The following is a 22,528-nucleotide window of genomic DNA, read 5'->3' as shown; positions in this document are numbered from 1 at the left end:
TACAACTACTAAAGCAACTCCACTATCAATGAAATTATTAATAACACTACACTGAGAGTGATAAATGAATCCAATAAAGATAGAAACATGATAGAAAAGAAGTAGTACCAGTAGATCCATTTAATTATGAGGTACAGATATGATTTTATTGGTACTGAGCCTAATTCTCTATAAAAATGTACGTTGTGAGAGGCAAACAGACTGTAAAGTACATAAACTGTAGCTAAGGTAATAAATGTAATGCAATTGTAAACGTAAGTATAATTCCACAAATGAATGAAGAAACAGAATATGTAGGTTAATATCATATTAGAATAAATGAGATAATTTACCTTATTGACATCACTCATGCCTTGCTGCTTAGATATAGTATTTACAGTGTACTATGTCCTCGGTGTGGACTAACAAATTTGTTACTTTCATTGAACTGTCTCAATTTTATCCTTGACTTTGACAGTATGAAATTGAGCGAGGTATGAGTGATGCTAGTAATACCATTGCTTATGCAGCCAGTCCCTATTTATGATTGGTGTTAACTTGTTGCTCATAGTGTTGGTTCGTGCATGCATTTCAGTGGGCTTGGCAGACTGAAATGTAACAGTAACTTCTGGCTCAGTGAGGAAAGCAACAGGAAACTACTTCACCCCTAGTTTTCCTACTGGGCGAGTTGGCCGTGCGCGTAGAGGCGCGTGGCTGTGAACTTGCATCCGGGAGATAGTAGGTTCGAATCCCACTATCGGCAGCCCTGAAGATGGTTTTGCGTTGTTTCCCATTTTCACACGAGGCAAATGCTGGGGCTGTACCTTAATTAAGGCCACGGCCGCTTCCTTCCAACTTCTAGGCCTTTCCTATCCCATCGTTGCCATAAGACCGATCTGTGTCGGTGCGACGTAAAGCCCCTAGCACAAAAAAAGAAAGTTTTCCTAGTTCACCTTTTCAGTGATGCTCTCGCCTTCTATGACTGCTGATGGCAGAGCTGCGGAGGTTCCAACCAGCCTTTAGGCTGAGCCCTCAACAGTAATACCATTAAGTACTCTTCCTCTAACCCTCTATTAAATATTATGAATTCTGTTTCAGCCACATCTGTATCTTGTGAAGAAGAGGATGGTCACATTTCCTACCACCCTGATAAGGCAGACTGCACCATGTACTACATGTGTGAAGGCGAGCGTAAGCACCACATGCCATGCCCATCTAACCTGGTGTTTAACCCTAACGAGAATGTCTGTGACTGGCCTGAGAATGTAGAGGGATGCATGCACCACACACAGGCTCCACCTACATCCAAGAGGAGATAAATAGTATTATAATTCTGTAAAGACCTACCATTATCACCCTCTTTACCTTATTTATTACTGCCAAATGCATAATTAAATTAATGCTTTACAGAACTACTTTCTAAGCGATCAACAAGTCACGAGCAGAAAAAACAAGTATCTTGAATTCCAAAAGAAATAGGCCTACATTAGCCTTAATGTACTGTGCACAAATGGCTGAAATTGAAATATGATGAAATGCCAGTAGTAGTACCTTACCAGTGCACTGGTAGTTTATCTCAATATTCTTCAAGTGACAAGCAAGCCCCAGTAACAGATCACATATAATGACAATAATTCAATAAATTCATTTTGTTCTTCATTATTAGCATAAAAAATATGGAGTTAGACTGGATCCCTTGTACTATAAAGTGCTATGATATCACTCAATTCACACAGTTTCTAGTATTGTTTATTTGTTTGTCCAACCCTTATTCCACTTCTTTATGGGGCGGGTATGAGGTGAGATGAATCTGTCGTGGCAGGTTTGTATGACCAGATGCCCTTCCTGACGTCAACCTCATTAGAGGAGTTAATGCGATGAAATGAATGACGTCATATATGATACTAGGAAGGGAGAGGGTTAAAACAGGTATCGGCACATAGCCTACTCCTGTTGAATAGGACCAAGGGGTCTGCTCAAGGCTTAACGTCGCCATCTGAAGGACTAATCACCCTCAACAGTGTCATATGCTCTCACTCCATATGAGCACAGCAGGGAGGTTTGGAATTTGGCACGCAATCTAGTGATTAGAAATTGTATACCACCACCTCCCGCACTGTGCCAGCCAACATTCTGATGGTGAAATTTTTTTTCGACCAACAGGACTCGAACCAGCTAACCACGGTGTCAGACTGTTTAGACTTCAACACCTTAACGATCATGGCCACCAAGCGGGCTTCACACAGTTTCTAGTATTATTTAACCTAATAGTACAATGAAGAGTCCTATAACTCCAATGCACACAGACACCAAAATTTGAGTGAAATTTCACCGGTGAAAGTGCAGTGTTTAATCATCTCAGCCAACTGACTGAGCAGGGATTTTAGTGACTTTTAATGCACGAAAACTATGAGGTTTCTATAAACAATCTTCAAGATGATGAATTGATACCCAACACTTCCCACCTATTCCACACATTATTCTAATTCTCCTCTGCAATCAGGTCACAATTCACTAATTCCAGAAACATATAACAAATCATACTAAGAAGCAGATTTCAGAACTTATTAGTAAGTCATCTGAGCAGTATTCCTTTCATATATATGCGATATAATATCCTATGTGACCATTACATATTCTTCTTTTATAGCTTTACAAATAAAAAGTATTTATATTACTCTCCTTTTCAATACTTTATAGCATAAGAGCAAACATCTGATATTGGACTTCCATCAATATTTTCTCATTAAAAGAATCCACAGCATGTCTCCTGTGATTTGACTGGGTCAGGAATGGAATCTAGCAGCTAACTAGTTAGCATCTAGCAGCGAGGATAAGAATTGTGCCAGCTGTCGAAGCCTGTCACACTCCTGTGGGGCGATGATTAATGACTGACAGATGAACTGAAATGATATTGAAGAGTGTAGCTGGAATGAAAGGTGACAGGGAAACCTGGAGTACCTACCCAAAAAAAACCTGTCCAGCACAAATCTCAAATGGAACGACCAGAATTTGAACCATGGAACACAGAGGTGAGAGGCCAGGAAACTGCCGCCTGAGCAACAGAAGTTTCTCATCAATAATTTTTCATAAAGCACAGAAATTGGCTGACATTCAGTTTCATTTTCAGACACATTATCATATGGTTAATAAAGAAATTAACCTAGTATACAGTACAACATGCCACAAACTACAGACAATACTTCATCTCCATTTTAGAAGTCTGTACTTGCATTTCAATGTTGTCACAACATCTTTTGCAGTTTATTTATCAGCCCAGACCTTCCCTATAATTCCATACCTTCAATCATCACCGCTCTAAATCATTTACCCATAAATGATGTTTACCTTGATTTCAAGCTATTTCCTGAGGTCCAGCAATGTTCAATAACTGTTAAGTCATTATTTTAAAATGCATTTGGCTTGAAAAATATGTACTTGAACAAGGTTTTTTGAAGTAAATTCTCAACTACAATTAAACGAGGTACAGTGGTAGGTCTTTACAATTAGAATTATTAAAAAGTTATGTTATGAAGTGTGTTATGAGAGAAATGGACCACTGAGATGTTGAAGTGATAACTATTGGCCAATCCAAAGCTCACACTCAGATCTTGTCCCAACCTTGTGATTTCTAAGATCCCGCTTTGCCTTACAATATTTATGATCGTTAATTTGTATTGCATAAGGTAAGATTGCTGTAGACTAGGTTGTTGAAAGCTTTTATTGCATTGTTGAAATTATTTTCTAGTACCTACATACTAAACTATCAAAGCGACTGAATCATTATTATTTATGTTTTCTTATTTCGTTTCTGATATCCTTAGTAGTTGGAAAAGTAATTAATTACATTAAGAAATATGCCAGATATTTAATTACACTCCAATAATGACATAAATTTGGTACAAAAGTATTTTCAATGATTGTTTTCTTTTAAATTTTTTACTATAAACCTAACCTCAGCTCAACTCTTACATATATCTTAATCCTTGATACAGAAACAAGCATTTTATAGAAATTTTTCTTTCACTTCATTCATAAGTATTTAATTATTAGCCTACATAACTATAAACTAAACATCGAATAACTCTCTTAAGTTTTATACAAAAATGTTTCATGTTTAAATTTTTAGATAAATTCCAAACTGAAAACTCTGGGTTCTAACTATTTTTGATGTGTAAATAGCAACTAGGGCTAGGCTAAGTTGGATGAAGATAACAAGTTGAGTGTACTGGTATGATATTTGTTTTGTTGGGCTGAGCTAAGGAAATATTCAAACTCTTAATAGCTCTAATAAGAAATACTGTGCAATACATTCAAAACTTAATTAAGTAGCATTATTATATTAATGTTATGCTTGTATGGCTAGTCAAGCTGTACAGAACTCTACGCATGTAATAACTCTGAGAGAAAGATTCTATGACAGAAAACGCTGTATATCTGCAATTTTATGCAGATATAATTGCACTGATTGTTTAACGTATTATAAATATTTTCTGTTCGTTATTGAATATCTTATAATTTGCACTCTTATTTAAGAGTCCAAACGCTATGACTGTGTTCTTTTCAAATTATGATATATATCCTATAAAAATTTCAATTTTTAACAACATGAAATAAAATCATTGAATGTGAGTAATGTTTCATGAAGCAATATCATGAATTTGCTACAGAGGAACACATTAGTTAAGTTTGATAAGAACATCATCAGAGGCCAGAATATTGTTTTCAGTAAATATTCCACCCATAATTATTAAATACCTAGTGATAGGAAATGTTTACCTGTAGATTTATGCATGTAATGGCTATGTTCCCTATATCCTCAGTAAGGATATACAGTGGATATTCCAATACAAAGTACAGCTGGTTTTATTCCATGGAAAGGGAGTTTAGCCAAACACTAGGTATTTGAGGATTGTGGGACTGACTGTTTAGTTGTATAAAGATATGAGTTGGAATGTTTTATCTGAGGGTTAAGTACAAACAGTGACCATGGCGTTATTTCCAAGGCTGGCTTTCATTAAGAAAGAGATTAATGGAAGCTTTGGAAAAACAAGTTAGCAGGTTATATTATTCAATCACTGATTGATAAATGTATAGGTATTGTTTGTAATCGTTATGTATCGGAAGATAATTCAAATCTTGTAAATATAAATAAAATATATTTTAAAACTTGTGTTTTTTCTTCACCTGCCTTCCACTTGACCAGTGGTACAATAATTTATAACCAGATTCCAAGCCCTGTTGAACGTCTACTGTAACAGAGGCTACATTTCATATTATAGCCATTCAAAACACGTAAGGTCCAACTAATACAAAATCTACATACAAACACCTTTGTTGTAGATCATTATGCTTTATGCATTCAGTCTGCATGGCTCTGCGAATTTACTAAACACCTCCACAATCCAATATTTTTAACTAGTTCTATTGCCTCATATAGTTCCATACTGATACCTCTTATCTTTAGAAACTGAGTCTAACCATTGTCATCTCATTCTCCCTCTATTTCTCTTACTGTAACCTGTCTGACCGACCCCATTATTCTCCTAGGTAACCTACCCTCCTCCATTCGTTTCACATGACCCCACCACCAAAGTGGGTTTATGCCTACAGCTTCATCAGTTGAGTTCATTCCTAACTTATCCTTTATCTCATTCTGAGTACACTCATGCCATTGTTCCCACTTGTTTGTACCAGTAACATATCCTGAGTCCACCCAGCTTTCACTCCCATAGAGCAATGTTGGTCTGAAAACAGACCCATGTAAAGATGCTTTCATCCGAGAGCTGACTTCTTTCTTACAGAATACCATTGACTGCAACTGCAAGCCACTGTATTAGCTTTGCTGCACCTTGATCACTTACTATACTGTCATCCTGGAAGAATACACATCCTAAATACTTGTAATCATCTATCCATATCAGTTTTCTATTCCCAACCTGACATTCAGTTCTCTTAGGTTTCTTCCCTACTAATGTCATTTTAGTCTTGAAAAGACTAATTCTCATATCATTCCTATTTTCAAGTTCCAAGATATCTGATTCCAGACTTTCAGCACAGTCTGCCATTAAGACTGAGTCTTCAGTGTACATCAAACTGCTTACTATATTTCCACCTAGCTAAATCCCTCCCTGCCATTTTACCTCTCAGTACATGATCATGTAAACTATGAAGAACAAAGGTGAAAGATTACAGCTTGCTAACCTTTGTAAGTGCAAGTTGCTTTATGTCGCACCAACACAGATAGGTCTTATGGTGATGATGGTATAGGAAAGGGCTAAAGTGGGAAGGAAGCAGCTGTGGCCTTAACTATGGTAGCCCCAGTATTTAGCTGGTGTGAAAATGGGAAACCAGGGTCGTCGACAGTGGCGATCAAACCTACTATCTCCTGAATGCAAGCTCACAGCTGCGCACCCCCAACCCTGCGCCCCTTGTAAGTACCTTGAACCAAGAACTCATTCTACCATCAATTCTCACTGCAGCCATCTGTCAACATAAATGACTATGATTGCTTTTAATAATCTACCCTTTATCCCATAATCCTCCAGTATGGCTAACATCTTTAACCTCAGTAATCTGTCATATGCCTTCTCTAGATCTACAAAAGAGAAGCATAACTGTCCATTTCTCATGTAGGATTTTTTAATTACCTGGTGCATACTGAAAATCTGATCCTGACAGCCCCTCTGTGGTCTGGTTTCATCCAACTTGCTATCATCCACTGATCAAAACCTCCTTTCCAAAATGCCGGTAAACAACACCTTGCCTAGTCATCATCATCATCATCATCATCATTTCCCTTTATCCAGCTGTAGCCGGGTAGGGGCAAATATGGTTCCTCTCCACTTTCTTCGGTCTTTCCACCACTCCTCCTCCAACACTGTGTCCCAGTCCAGGTTTCTTTCTATAATGCTGCGTTGGATGGTATCCTTCCATCTCAATCGTGGTCGTCCACGGCCTCTCCTTCCTTGGATTTGCATTTCCATCACCTTTTTTGGCATTCTTTCGTCGCTCATTTGCTTTATGTGCCCAAACCATCTTAGTCGGCTCTTCTCTATTCTATCATTCATTTTTCCACTCCGATTTCTTCCCGGATTTTCTCATTCCTTATTTTGTCTCGTCTACTCTTCTGCATCATACTCCTCAAGAATTTTATTTCGGCTGCCTGTATTCGACTCTCATCCTTCTTTGTCATTGTCCAAGTTTCTGCTCCGTAAGTTGTTATGGGTACGTAATACATCTTGTACATAGTATCCTTTGCTTCTATTGGCACATCTTTGTCCCATAACATATTTCTTACACTATGATAGAAACAACTTCCAGCTTGAATCCTTTTACTAATCTCAGCATCCAGTCGAGCATTCTCCATTAATTCACTCCCCAGGTATTTAAACGTTTCCACTACTTCCAGGGGCTTGTCTGCAAGTCTAATCCGACCTTTCCCTTCTTTCTCCCCTCTAGTCATAACAAGAGTTTTACTCTTTTCTACACTTATTTTCAATCCACATTCTTCAATCTTCCCATTCACCACATTCAATTGTTCTTGAACCTTCCTGTCATCTTCTCCCCAAATCACAATATCATCTGCAAATAACATCATGTTCATTTCTCTTCCTCCATATGCTGCTTTTGCTGTTCTCATGATGTCATCCATTACTACTGTAAACAGGATTAGTGATAGAACACTTCCCTGTCTCAGCCCACTAGTTATTTTGAACCAACTTGTCCTGCCAACTTGTGTTTGCACGCAACTACAACATTCCTTATACAATGCCATGATCATTTTTATTAATCCCTGTCCAATTCCTTTTTGCACCAGACTGTCCCAAACTTTCGTCCTAGGGACACTGTCATATGCCTTTTCAATATCAATGAATGTCATCACCATATCATTCCCGTACTCCCAATGCTTTTCCATTAGTTGTCTCATAATGAAAATGGGCTCTATTGTTGACCTTCCACTTCTGAAACCAAACTGATTTTCCTGTATCTGCTTCTCAACCCTCAACCTTATTCTACTTTCCAGTATCCTTTCCATTATCTTAGCAACGTGGGATATTAGAGTAATTCCCCTGTAGTTGTTCAAAACTTTCTTATCACCTTTCTTGAAAATTGGGATGATTATTCCTTTTTGCCAATCCTCAGGGACTTCCTTATTCTCCCAGATATTCCTGAGAACCCGATATGTCCACTGCAGGCCTACAGCTCCAGCTACCTTTATCATCTCCACTGAAATTTCATCTATTGCAGCAGTTTTTCCGTTCTTCATCTTTCTTACTGCCATTTCAATTTCATTCATTGTAATTTCTTTATCCATTTCTTCGTCAACTAATTGCCTTTCTTGGTTGTCCATTGAATGACTGTCATCCGTTCTTATGTTCAGCAGCTTCTGAAAATACTCTCTCCATCTATTTCTTATTTCTTCTGGCTTTGTTAAAATTATGCCACCTTCATCCTTCACAAATCTGGTGTTTACTTGATCTTTCTTTTTGTTTCTTAAGATACCATGCAGTAATTTCTTGCTGCCCTGCGTATCATCTCTCAATTTCTGTGTGAATAAGGCCCAGCTTTTCCTCTTTTCTTCCTCCACTACTTTCTTGGTCAAATTCTTTGCCTCCACATATTTTCTTCTACTTTCTTCAGTCTTAGATGTTTTTCATGCTTTCCATGCCATTTTCTTTTCCTTCACTTTAATCTTTACCCTATCATTCCACCAGATGGTTTCTTTGTCTTTCACATTTCCTGATGTTCTACCACACACCTTTTCTGCACATCCAACCAGTGCTTCCTTAAATATTTTCCATTCCTCTTCAACATTCCCCACCTCTGTCCTGGGTACCAAGGGTATTATTTCCCTTTGAAATTCTTCTTGTATGCTTTTCTCCTTCAACTTCCATACTTTAATTCTTTTCTCTCTTCTTAATTGGGGTTTTTCAATCTTTCCAACTTTCAATTTTCCTATCACAACTCTATGATCTTCACCAAAGGCTTCTTCAGGCATGGCTGTTATATCTACAAGGTTCTTCCGGTGTTCTTTCTCTATGATTATATAATCAATCATGGTCTTTGTTCGTCTGTCTCCCCAACCATACCTTGTAATTTTCTGACTGTTCTTCTTCCTAAACCAGGTGTTTCCAACAATCATTTGATTCCTCATGCAAAAATCCACCAACAACTCGCCTTCTGGATTTACATTTCCATATCCAAAGGGCCCTACAACATCTTCCTTTCCTTGTCTTTCCATTCCAACTTGTGCATTTATATCTCCCATCAATAGTACTTCCTTATCTTCTATCTGTCTCTCCACTTCCTCTAAGAAGTCCTCTAGATGTTCATCTATGCAACCAGTTTGTGGGGCATACAACTGAAATAGATCTTTCATGCTATTTTCAAACTGGAGTCTCATCATCATCATCCTATCGCTGACATACTTTGTATATTCCAGATATTCTTGGATTTCTCTTCTAAGTATGATGGCCACTCCATTTTTTGCTTCAGGTCCTCCGCTGTAATACAGCCTGTATCCTTCTCTCAGAGGGATCTCCCCTGTACCCCTCTTCTTGGTCTCGCACAGTCCAAGTATTTCTATATCTTTTTCTATCAAGAAGTCAATCAGTTCTTCTGTCTTTCCCGTCAGTGTCAGTACATTAACTGTTGCAATTTTGATGTAGTTTGGTGCTGGTTGCCCATTTTTCACAGTTCCCCCAGCACCTGAAGAGCTGCGCGTCACTTTTAGCAGGGGACGCCCTAACCTTTTCCGAGGCACCATATCTGCTTTGTCCATATAGGCTATTGTTACGATGGGCTCGCCACACCCAAAGGCATTTTATACCTACTGCCAGGTTCAAAATTAGGCCACCCCTAACATGGAGACAGACGCCTTTCGTAGCCGCTCCTCTGGAGTACAGATGCTACGGGTATGCCCCTTCCGCCATCTCCGCCGTACCGAAGTCCACCTTCTCTGCCGTAGATGCCGTTGAGGTCTTCACTCGTAACCCTGAGCTGGGACCCATACCAGATGTTACACACCGGGTCAGTGTGCTCTGGGACTCACATAGACAGGGGCGCCACTCCCTGGGTAGGGCTGCCTCCGAAGAGGGTCCCTACCTGCTACCTGCTATAATGATCAAATAAATACTTTTATAGTTGTTGCGATACTTCCTGTTCCCCTGCTTACAGACAGGTACAATTAAAGTTTTGTTACTCTTTTTGCCCAACCAGAAGGTATCTTTCTACCATTTCATGCTAATCTTATTACTCTAAGAAGCCGTTTCATCCCTGCCTTCCCACTATATTTCACCAATTCAGGTCTAATTACATCCATTCCTGCTGCTTTATTACGATGCCATCCTTTCCACTTCCTGAAGCAAAATTTCACTGACATCAGTGTCCTCCTCTTCATGAGCTTGGCCATTTTAATGCCAACAGAGCGATTTCCTTTTATGTAGAGAAGACTTTCAAAATATTCTTCAACCTGCCCAATGATTCCTTGCGATCTATTATGAGTTCACTTTAATTACCCAAAACACTATTCATTTCCTTTTTTCCTCCCTTTCTGAGATTCTTTCCAGTTTATTACCAAAATTTCCCTTGACTTCTTTTTGGATTGAACAATTATTTGTTTCTTGGATTGAACAATTATTTGCTTTGCCTTGTTTCTTTCATCTATGTACAACTCTATCTGCAACAGTCCTCGTCTAGAGCTATTTCTGATATGCCTTCCTCTTACATTTATAAGTTGCCCTAATTGCGTCATTCTACAAAGGTATCAATTTTTTACATCTTTAAACACAGTTATTCCTAGTTCCCTTGCTGTTCTACTACTGCATCCCTGTAAGCCACCCATCCGATTTCTGTATCCTGAACCACCTTACTGTCTATTCTTTGGAACTTTTCACTAAACATATCCACGTAGTTCTGTCTAATTTCATCATCCTGGATATTTTCTACCCATATTCATCTGCAAACACATTTCACTTTCCTTATTGCAAGCATAGAGATACCTAATTCACTACATATCAGACAATGCTCTGTATCATCAAAAAATCCTGGGAATATTGGCACATTCCTAACAGATTTTCTGAATTCAAATTGGTTATGATACAGTCTACTGTATTATGGATCTGGAGTCCCTATCCTCCCATTTGTAGTGTTAAATAGCCTTATGCTTGAAGAATGTATTTGAAACTGCTAATTCCATACAAGGACAGAAGTCCAGAAAATGATTTCCATTCCTATTAGCTTACATATCTTCCCCAGATTTACTCATTACCTTTTCATATCCTTCAGCTCTGTTTCCAACTCTCATATTAAAATCATCCAGCAGCATCCTCTCCTTGCTGTTGACTCTGTCTATGGTGTTACTCAATGTTTCATAACACTTGTCAACCTCATACTCATCTGCACACTCACATGGTGAGCAGACTGAGACCATTTTCATCCTAATTCCTCCAACTGCTAAATCTACCCGCATCATTCGCTCATTTACATGCCTAACAGAAACAATGTTGTATAGAATAGTATTACTGATGAACAGACCTACCACACACTCTGTTCTTCCTTTTCAACACCTGTTACGAACACTCAATAGTCTCCTCTCTCTTCCTCATTATCTGCCCTTACCCAAATACCATCAATGCCTAACACATACAGATTCATCCTATTTGCTGACTAAGCCAGTTCTACTTTCTTTCTTCTACAAGCCCCATTATTATTTATAGCTCCCTATTGAATTCCATTTCATTTGCCAAGTTTTTTCCAAGGTGACCTCCCCGCTCTCCCAGTCAAATGGAAGTGGGACTCCCATAAGTCCAAGACTTGCTTGAAATGTTTTGAACATGCTCAGTAAACATTCTGTGAAGCAAGATGCTAACCTACTTATACATAGTCCCAGTGAGAATCAGCCCTCTAATGGGTTACTTATCACCCGTGGATTGTACAGTCCCAGCTGCCTGGGCAAAAGGAGAGCCATTACTCAGAATATGTCTGATATGCCCTCTCCTATTCCATAGCAACTGGTATCCCGACTCTCAGAACAAACTTACTAGGCCACTCAGCCGTTGTCCATTGTTAGCGAACTAGGACATGAGTATCGAAATGCACTCTAAGAACCACAAAAAATTAACAATAAATCTACAATTTGTGGATAATTAATTAGGCAAGAGAAATTTTAATCAGGAAATTGAAAAAAAAAAGTGAAAATCCACAGCCTGCTTCCAGTTTCAACCAAGTCAGGAATGGAATGAATGAAGCCCCCAACTAGCAACAAGGATACAAATTGTGCCAGCTGCCGAAGTCTATCACACCCCTCTGCGGCAATGATTAACGACTGAGAGATAAAATTAAATAATACTGGAGAGTATTGCTGGAATGAAAGATGACAGGGAAAACCAGAGTACCCAGAGAAAAACCTGTCTTGCCTCTGCTTTGTCCAGCAAAATTCTCATATGGGGTGACTGGGATTTGAACTACAGATCCCAGCAGTGAGAGGCCAGCACTGCTGCCTGAGCTACAGAGGCTAAATAGGACAAATATTATTTTTAAAATAAAATAGATTTTTTTCACCAAATAATAAAAGTATTTAGACTATATCCATTTCCATAGCATAACTGTTACCACTATTAGCCAACATCCCCAGGGGCCAAGGTTCAATTCCCAGTACTGCCAGAAGAATGGGAGGAGGGGTGGTACATGCAGCTCATCTCTATGGTGGCGTAGCTGAAAAAAACTGCACCTCAAACTGCCAGCCCTGTGGTGAAAGTAGAACATGCCTGCCTCTTGCCTAGAGGTCCTGGACATGATTACCGGCCAGGTAAGGGATTTTTACCTGGATCTGAGAGCTGGTTCAAGGTCCACTCAACCTATGTATTTACAATTGAGAAGCTATCTGATGGTGAGACAGCGGCCTTGGTGTAGAAAGCCGACCACACAACACCTGCAGGCCTTCAGGTTGAGTAGCGGTCGCTTGGTAAGCCAAGCCCCTTTGGGGCTGTTGTGTCATGGGGTTTGGGTTTTGCTTTATTTAGGCTATACTCATACTCCTAACAAAGATCATGTTTATGCATTCAGAGTGAGTATTTTCCTTAATCCAGAGAGCTTAGCAGGAATACGTTTCTATTTCTATATTTTTTAAACAAATTTTTCAGTCATGTTAACTCAGCATTATTTTCCTGTTTGACTGATGCTAACATGATTCTTACCAGTTTTTGACAGAAAATTAAGAAACTTATGTGATACTGATTTCTACTGAACATTATAGTTCGCATTTTTCATAAATGATCATTTAGTACCTAGTTAAATACTAATCCTTGAACACCTAGATTTTTATTTATTTTGGAGACTTGTATTTAAAACTAGTGCATTGAATCCAGTGTGTTAGCATCCCTTGCTTTTCTCTCTAACTAAAGTTTATTTTAAATATCCAGCACTTTGAAACAAAAGCCAGTTTATCAACATACATATTTTGAAAACAATTAAAATTAGGGTAACATATGTCAATATAAGTGTGCAAAGTTCTATTTGTATCATTTTTACCATAGCTTGAAACAGACTTTGTACTGGTCTACATAGTTTTATATAGTGGTAGAGGGATGGAAGCAGCCATGGCCTTAATTAAGCTACAGCCCCACCATTCACCTGGTGTGAAAATGTTAAACCACAGAAAACCATCTTCAGGGCTGCCGACAGTGGGGTTCGAACCCACTATCTCCCGAATGCAAGCTGGCAGCTATGTGAATCCAAACCATGCAGTCATACACCCTGTAATTTTACTTAGGAACATCAGCTAAAATTTATATAAATTAAAAATTAATTGATATTGTAAGGTTTCATGTTTTATACCGTAACAGGAACGCCCGTACTTTAGCTTAGTGGAGAACATGGATTGACACCAGAGCGTGTACGGTCCATGCTCAGAGAGTTGGAGAGAGAAGGGTAGTGCAATAATTCTTCTTAAGTAGATCTTGCAGTTTATTCAAGAAAAATAGATAAATCATATCACCTTTACAGATGAATGGTTGGAGTTTGAATGTCCAGAAAGATGTAGAGAAGGCGTCGTCCCTCGGTGTCAGTGTCGGTCGTCATCCCTCAGCATCGGCGTCGTCCCATGTCGCTGAACTCCTTCCCCTCACCATGGCACCACGTCATCCCAAGGCGGTTGTCGACCCTCGATGTTTGAAAGGCACTCAAACCTGAAGTCTTATGTCTGGTGATAGTGCAGCATGAAACAGTTGATTAGCTCTGGATTCCACTAAAGTCCCATGAAGGGAATAATGAAATGCATGGACTTCGCACAGAATGTCAAACTGCTTTACCGCATTGCACTGAAGGTTGTGGCACATCTAATCTTCAGTCGTGTTCAAGCTCTCACCGAGTGCAGTCGTTCACAACGCAGACGAGTGTTATTGTTCATAGTGTGTGCAAGTTGCTACCTTAGTAGCATAGTGACTTAGTGTTAAATATCGTGTGCTATATTCTGAGTTCTACAGTGAATTTAATGTAATTCATTTACAATGGCATTTGACTATGGGGGATGAGGAACTAACCGTAGTCCGAACCTCCTAGTGGGTGACAATTTATTGGTTGATGGTATAGTTGATATGACTCTATTGATTCTCGAGTGGGTAGTCTTCCTAACCCAACACAAACACCAAGCACCCCCATTCAGCAGTCTGACAACCCACCACCTGGGGATGAACTGAATAATAATTCACAACAGACTCCCAGGAGTAAGATTCCACCAATCATATGGGCCCCTACCTTGTGTTTGTCAAAGCAAATGCCAACAAAAATGTGGGAAACTTACACTCAATGACCTTGGGTAGGCCCTTTTATGAGCGGAAAATTCCGGGCATCAAAGCTGTTCACAGAAAAGGGAAAAATCGGATCCAGTTAACTTGTTTCATAGCTGACGCTGCTAATAATTTTATGTGACACCCCATTCTCAGTGAGATAAACCTAACAGCTTATATACCTTCCTGCAATGTATACAGGGTCGGTCTAGTAAGGGGAGTAGATTTGACTTTATCTGAAGATGAAATTAAGCAATTTATAGATTCACTGGTGCCGGTTATAAGTGTCCAGCGCCTTAATAGAAGGAAATCTAACGTCAACTCATTTGAGTATGTTCCGACTGGAACTGTGAAGATCACATTTGAAACTCAAACTCTCCCACAGCAGATTTCTATTTTTAACATCATCTTAGATGTTCAAGTCTTCATCTTTAATCCTATTATTTGCAAAAATTGTCAGTGTTACGGGCATACAGCTCCTAACTGTCAGGCGAAAATACCTCGTTGTGACCAATGTGGTAATAATCACATAATGAAAGATTGTCAACAAATGCTTGTCACATGCCTCCACCGTAATCAAAATCACCAGGTAGGATCCTCTTGATGTGCTTTACATCAACAACAAATGGTTATTAAGAAGTAATTTGAAAACCTTTCTTTTGAAGAAGCCAAAAATAGACTGCACCCATCCACCTATAATCCGACCATTCTACCCCATTATTTTCCGTCCTTAACTGAAACCCTGGTAACCAGACCTGGCAATTTCAATCCGCATAAACGCAAAATCACTACGTATGTACACAGGGAGAATTGCCCAAACCCACATCCGGGCTATGATAGAGAGTCCTATCTCAACATAATACGCACCCCACCAATGGAACAATCGCTAGCTACACTAACTCTGACCACCCATACTACTACACCGGCAGTACCTACTAATATTGCTTGCAAAAATGATCAGGGGAAAACCTCTTCCACATCACAAACACCCCCAGTTAAAGATTTGTGAAAAGAGATTCACAACGACTTTGTAAATCTGATGGAACTATGGAGGCACTTATTAAAGCTGATACATGACAAAATCCTCCCCATTTTAGATACTAAGCATGCAGATACTTTAATGGAAGTGTAGGAGTGTGGTGAACAAACGACATGAGCTAATCTTACTCATTAACGAATTCCAACCTCATATAATCTTATTACAAGAAAGATGGCTTCCTAATTTTTTAAAATTTATCATCAAAGGATATAATATTGAATGATTAGATGGTCCAGGATATAGCAGAATTGCAACATTAATTAAGAATTACATACCCTATAATCTTATACAATCGGAACAGGCTATATCAGGCACATACTTCCAACGCATACAAATAAATGATATTATCCTTTCTAACTTTTACTGTCCTTCCGACATAAATGGTTCCTACCATCACTGGTTCAATATTTTTACCCAATTTACTGGTTTAAAAATGTGAAGGTTTAACTGTAACGTAAAACTGTCACATAATATAATGTATTGAAAAGGTGGAACTTATTGTACTTTTCTTTGATGTCAATTTACTGGTGCAAATCATAATATTATATTTGGAGATTTCAATGGCCATCATACAACCTGGGAAAGCAATAGCAATAGCTCCAAAGGAACGCATATATTAAACTCTTCTCTTAAAGCCAACCTCACCATCCTTAATGATGGGTCACCCACACAGTTAACAGCCCCTTCAAACGCTCTGAGTGTGGTGGATCTTACTATATGTACCACGGATATAGCGCATAAATTGTCTTGACAAACTATTAAGGATCTTCATGGTAGTGATCATTTCCCATTCCCGTTACATGGTCCAATCACAAGCCTCTCTCCAGTAAAACGCCTCTTAAGATACCTATACGCAATTTGCATAATATTGATTACGATCTTTTTATGCAATTCATTCAGGATTATTACAGTCATACTGTTAAATTGACATCCGCAGAATATGATTCACTTTTACAATGTATAAAATTGTATCTTGAAATCTATCATCCAATTATTTACAAAACTCCAACCAAACATAATCCGACATACACCATTCGTTGGTGGGATAACGAATGTGAGGTCTGGATTAGACGACGGAGAAATCTGTTGAAAAGTTTATGGAAGCATTTCACGCTAACTATATGCAATATAAATGAATCTGTGCAAAAATGACATTTCTACTCAACAATAAATGTCGGGCCGCATGGAAGTCCTTCGTAGAGAGTATAATTAGTACTACATCCAGCAAAACCATATGGGCCAAAATTCACTCCCTTAGTAACTCTCGGTGTACACCCCAACCTATTGCCCAACCTCCTCCTCAATTATATCAATTCTACTGCAATCTAATACCTGATTTTGTTCAACCTGAATACTTATTAACTTGTACACAACCCCTTACTAAATATCAAACCTTGATAAATCCAATTACACATCAGGAATTAGAAGCTGCACTTCTTAAAAAAAACTACATCCCCAGGACCAGATTTCATAACTTAGAAGATGCTCAGCTCCCTACCAATTAAGGCTAAATCCATCATTCTTAACTGGTATAATAAGATTTTAACAGATGCAGTAATACCATCAGACTGGAATATTTTTGACATTATTCCAATACATGAACCAGGCACGGATCCCTTACACCCTCAAAATTACAGAGGTATAATGCTAGGGTCATGTCTACGTAAAACCTTTCAAAGCATCCTTCTCCGCAGATTAATATGGCATCTAGAGTATTATAATGATTTACTGAAATGTCAATTCACTTTCATAAAGGGAAGAAGTACCACTGATGCATTAAATATTTTTTAACGGACCTCTTATTAGCACGGTGCCGAAAACAAGATACTATAGGAGTTTTTCTCGATGTCAAGCGAGCATACGATAATGTTGACCTTCACATTCTGCTTCAAAAATTACAAAAGTTAAACTTCCCACTATCCCTTATTCATAAATTTAAAAATAAATCGCACATTCAATTTGAAACATTTTCGACTTAATTGTTATGCACAAAAGGTCAATTTTGGGCTTCCACAGGGGGATATATTAAGCGGCATACTATTTACTTTATATACAAGTGATTTGGAACAGGTAGTAACTCCTTATAGGGGCTGCCTGGCCGAGGCGGTAAAGGTGTGCTCTGTTCACCCGGAAGGACGTGGGTTCGAATCCCCGTCAGGAAGTTGTAAAATTTAAGAAACGTCATTTCCACTTCCGGAGGTGCTTATGGCCCTGAGGTTCACTCAGCCTACACCAAAAATGAGTACCAGGTTAATTCCTGGGGGCAAAGGCGGCCGGGCGTAGAGCTAACCACTCTACCTCATCACGTGGCGTGGTTAACAATGGTGGAAGCCTTTACCTTCCACTCCTCCAAGGGCCTTCATGGCCTGTACAGAGGTGACTTTGCTTTTTTTCTTAGTAACTCCTTATGCACGTACATTGCAATTTGCTGATGACATACTCATATATACCACACAAACTAACGTACACCTATGTTGTCAATCAATCACCCAAGCCCTCTCCCATATACATACATGGATGGAACACCATGGATTAGAAATAACGCACTCTAAAAGCGCCACGGTTTTATTCACCCAAAAACGAACATATGATAAATCCACAATACCATATGCCAACCAACATACTGACATTCAATCCTATACCAAATATTTGGGAGTCTACATCGACAATAAATTAAATTAGAAGACAGATTTTGCCCAGCTGAAGTATAAAATGGAAAATAAATCCAAATCCTTAAGTCTTTAACTCGTAAAAACTGGGGATCGGATCCGGCCATGTTACTACTTTTATATAAAAATTCAGTCAGAGCAAGGATGGATTATGGCTTCCATTTCTTCGATACTACTTCAACGACCACCCTAAAAAGATTAGACATGTTATAATTCACCTGAATTCACATCATACTAGGTGCTTTAACCCTCCATCAGGCGCACCATGTTATGTTACACAGATAGGCGCGTGGGCTACCCTTGTAGCCCACAACATATTTCAACGGTATTTAATTATCCTTCACGCTTAAAATTTAGAAACATATTTTATATCAGTCTTTGGACTTTTCTGAGCATTGTTATTACAAAATTTAAAAAACTTCACCCTTTGAAATTTCTTAAAAGTAAATAAACCAAAGTGGTGTATTTTCAATTTTGACGTGATTGAAATTTAATCCAAGTTTAAGGCTCCGGGTTTCATCATTATGAATGCGTACTTTCATCAAACTCGTATATTTTGTAGATACATTTATTGAAATTAATAAGGACGAAAATTTATGGTTTTACAAACTACCCAACACCACATAGAAACAATAACACGGGAAACGGCCTCCTTCCTTCCTTTCTTTCTTTCTTAATCTACTTAACCTCCAGGGTTGGCTTTTCCCTCGGACTCTACGAGGGATCCCACCTCTATCGCATCAAGGGCAGTGTCCTGGACCTTCAGACTCTGGATCGGGGGATACAACTGTGGAGGATGACCAGTACCTCACCCAGGCGGCCTCACCTGCTATGCTGAACAGGGGCCTTGGTGGAGGATGGGGTGATTGGAAGGGATAGACAAGGAAGAGGGAAGGAAGCGGCCGTGGCCTTAAGTTAGGTACCATCGCGGCATTTGCCTTGAGGAGAAGCGGGGAAACTACAGAAAACCACTTCCAGGGTGGCTGAGGTGGGGATCGAAACCACCTCTACTCAGTTGACCTCCTGAGGCTGAGTGGACCCGTTCCAGCCCTCGTACCACTTTTCAAATTTCGTGGTAGAGCAGGGAATCGAACCCGGGCCCCCGGGGATGGTAGCTAATCACACTAACCACTACACCAGAGGCGGACGGGAAACGGCCTTTAGCACCAAAATGTTCGAATGACGAAAGTAGTCCACTCAACATTCTAAACAATAAAACAGTATTGTTATGGTATTTGCATTGTTGAAATAAAGAATAGTTAACATTTTCATATTTTTGGAGAATTTAGTTCATTTTAAAACCAGTAGATGTCACTTGAATGCGATCACTGCTCGCCATAACACGGATAGGTGCGCGGGCTACAATTGTACCCCAACCGATTTTGAAGTGTGATTGTGGAAAGACAACTTCAGTACGCAGTGCCAGAGCACAGTAAATCCCGAAAAAAGTGTGACGAAGAAAGGTACTGATAGTCTCCCCTTCTACGGCCAGCAAGCCTAGGAGTGAGGGCGAAAACAAAATGGCTGGGCTACACCTGTAGCCCGCGCGCCTAACGGAGGGTTAAGCACAACATCCACCAATGCCTTACTGGTTGAAGCAGCAGAACTACCCTTGGCTATGCGACGGGAATATCTAGCGTCCAAATATTTACTTAAATAGATATCTCTGAATCGTCACCCCATATTGCCTAAACTGCAGCTTTTAAGTGAGTATCAAATACATAAAAAATTGAAGACCAGCAACATACCAGCGCTTCTACAGCCATATGAAGTAATATTTCCCTTAAGGAACAATGTCATACAGACAAGATCATTACCGGCATACTCTCACAGATACAGCTTAACTACATATCAACCTTCCATTATTACTACTACTTTCGAACACCTTCCTGGTAATTTGAAGAATAATCCCACTCTAGTTAATAAAACTTTACAAGCATTTCTCAGTCCACATAAACAATATACAAATTGCTTTACTGGCGGATCTAAGACTTCAGAGCGGTACAGGAGCTGCCTATTACATCCCTCAGCATAACATCCAGCAACAATTTACTTTACCATCCAATGCTTCCATTTACATGGCTGAAACCTCCGCTATTCGCCAAACTCTTATGTATAAAGCAATATAACATTCCCAATGCCATCATAGGTAGCAATTCATTAAGTGTCCTCCAAAGTATCCAAACCCCACAGGAATATACCAGTTGGTATATATGGAACATCCGTAAGTTGTTACACATCCTCTCCTTAAATCAACACAATACCATATTAACCTGGACACCTAGTCATTGCAACATACCCGGTAACATTCAGGTTGATCGATTAGCAAAGGCAGCAGCCAAACGTCAAGGACTTGCTTATCAACTTACTATTCCGCACATGGATTATTCCATTACTATCAAACAGAATGTACTTCAAAAATGGGCTTCCCTCTGGAAAAATTCTGCAAAAACGAAGGGTAAATCTTATTACCAACTACAACCAGAGCTTCAACGAGCCCCGTGGTTCACTATAGTCACTTACTCTTGGAGACATATTACTACAATAATCCGCTTAAGATTTAATCATGTGCTTACGCCCGAATATAAGTACTGATTTCATATAAGTGACACAGATATTTATTCCTGTCAGCAAGCTAGTGGCACCATTCTCCAATGTCGTAGCTATTCTAACGAACGGAAAGATTTTTTCCAAGCGCTAATAGATCAAAACATTCCTCTAGCAACAAGGGTCTTTTGCCTTATTCACACTCCTACAGAGCCTTTACTTAATATACTCACTAATTTTCTTGATGAATGTAAAATCGCCTTATAGGTCACAATCACTTAATTGCTCCCAAATGTCATTAATTATATTAACAATATCACACATACAACACATACCCCGGCTATGCATTTAACCTTCATATGGAAAACAACAATACTAACCTCATCTAACCTAATATAGAAGAACTTCCATGTCCACCTTCGATAACACATATAGGCAAAACTAAACATTTGTTACAATCTCCTATCGGGTTAAATTAATACTTTAATCATCCTTTACTAGCACAAACATATTCCTCTGCTTCATCCTTGGCCTCTATAAGGCCGGTCTCCGCTGGTTAAAATTTAACACCAACATGTTAAATTTAACATGTTACAATTGACATGTATAATATATTGTGATTGTGTCTTCCAATTGACTTTGCATGTTAACTCAGAATGTTGAGGTTAACACTTTTAACACGTTGGCGTGTTTTCCGCTCCAAGTGGAAAACATGTCAAGTCAATTCGTTGTTCGTGAGATGTTGGCACAGCTTCGACAACTTCCATTCTGTTTCCATACCAACAGATAGCCTAAACGACGCAAACGACGTGCTTCTCGTGAAGTAGGATTATAGTTACAACACTCGTTCTCCTTGTTAAATGAAACAGTATTCAACATTTAACATTTAAACATGTTGATGGTGTCACCAGTTAAAATTTAACAACAGCATGTTAAATGTTAATCAGTGGAGACCGGCCTTAAACCCAACTTACAAGTTCACTCACTTTTCAAAATTACCAACCTAAGGATATTATATCAACACAAACAAATGTAATACCAAAAGGTGTAGTGACTGGGTACAGAGTTCACCTAAGCCCAACAACATGCAAGAAGAAGAAGAAGAAGAAGAAGAAGAAGAAGAAGAAGAAGAAGAAGAAGAAGAAGAAGAAGAAGAAGAAGAAGAAGAAGAAGAAGAAGAAGAAGAAGAAGAAGAAGAAGGAGGAGGAGAAGAAGAAGAAGAAGAAGAAGAAGAAGAAGAAGAAGAAGAAGAAGAAGAAGAAGAAGAAGAAGAAGAAGAAGAAGAAGGTTGTGGCCCGACACTGCACAAGTTCCACTGTCAATAGTGTTGGACGCAAACTACTTCTGAAAAATAAATTCAGAATCACAGTTCCGTGATGATAATGATAGTTAATGATAGTTGCTATTGAACTAATCACTACACCACAGACGTGGACATTTAAGCTTTAATACCCATAAATTGCTTTTATCCATCTTTCTACAACCTAGTGTACTAACACTTTGAT

The 22,528-nt window shown here is 39.0% G+C and overlaps 1 protein-coding gene across 1 annotated transcript in view; it reads left to right on the top strand.

The window, feature by feature from the left end:
- Cht7 (chitinase 7) overlaps positions 1-5,148 on the top strand; it is a 340,104-nt gene extending 334,956 nt beyond the window's left edge. The window contains exon 16 of the mRNA XM_067150566.2: positions 1,078-5,148. Within this exon, the coding sequence (XP_067006667.2) occupies positions 1,078-1,298 (221 nt within the window). The 3' untranslated portion in view covers positions 1,299-5,148. The remainder of the gene's footprint in view (positions 1-1,077) is intronic.
- Positions 5,149-22,528: the final 17,380 nt, after the last annotated feature.

This window comes from Anabrus simplex, chromosome 6 (assembly GCF_040414725.1).
Source record: "Anabrus simplex isolate iqAnaSimp1 chromosome 6, ASM4041472v1, whole genome shotgun sequence".
Lineage (NCBI taxonomy): Eukaryota > Metazoa > Arthropoda > Insecta > Orthoptera > Tettigoniidae > Anabrus > Anabrus simplex.
This window is presented reverse-complemented; position numbering and strand designations above follow the sequence as displayed.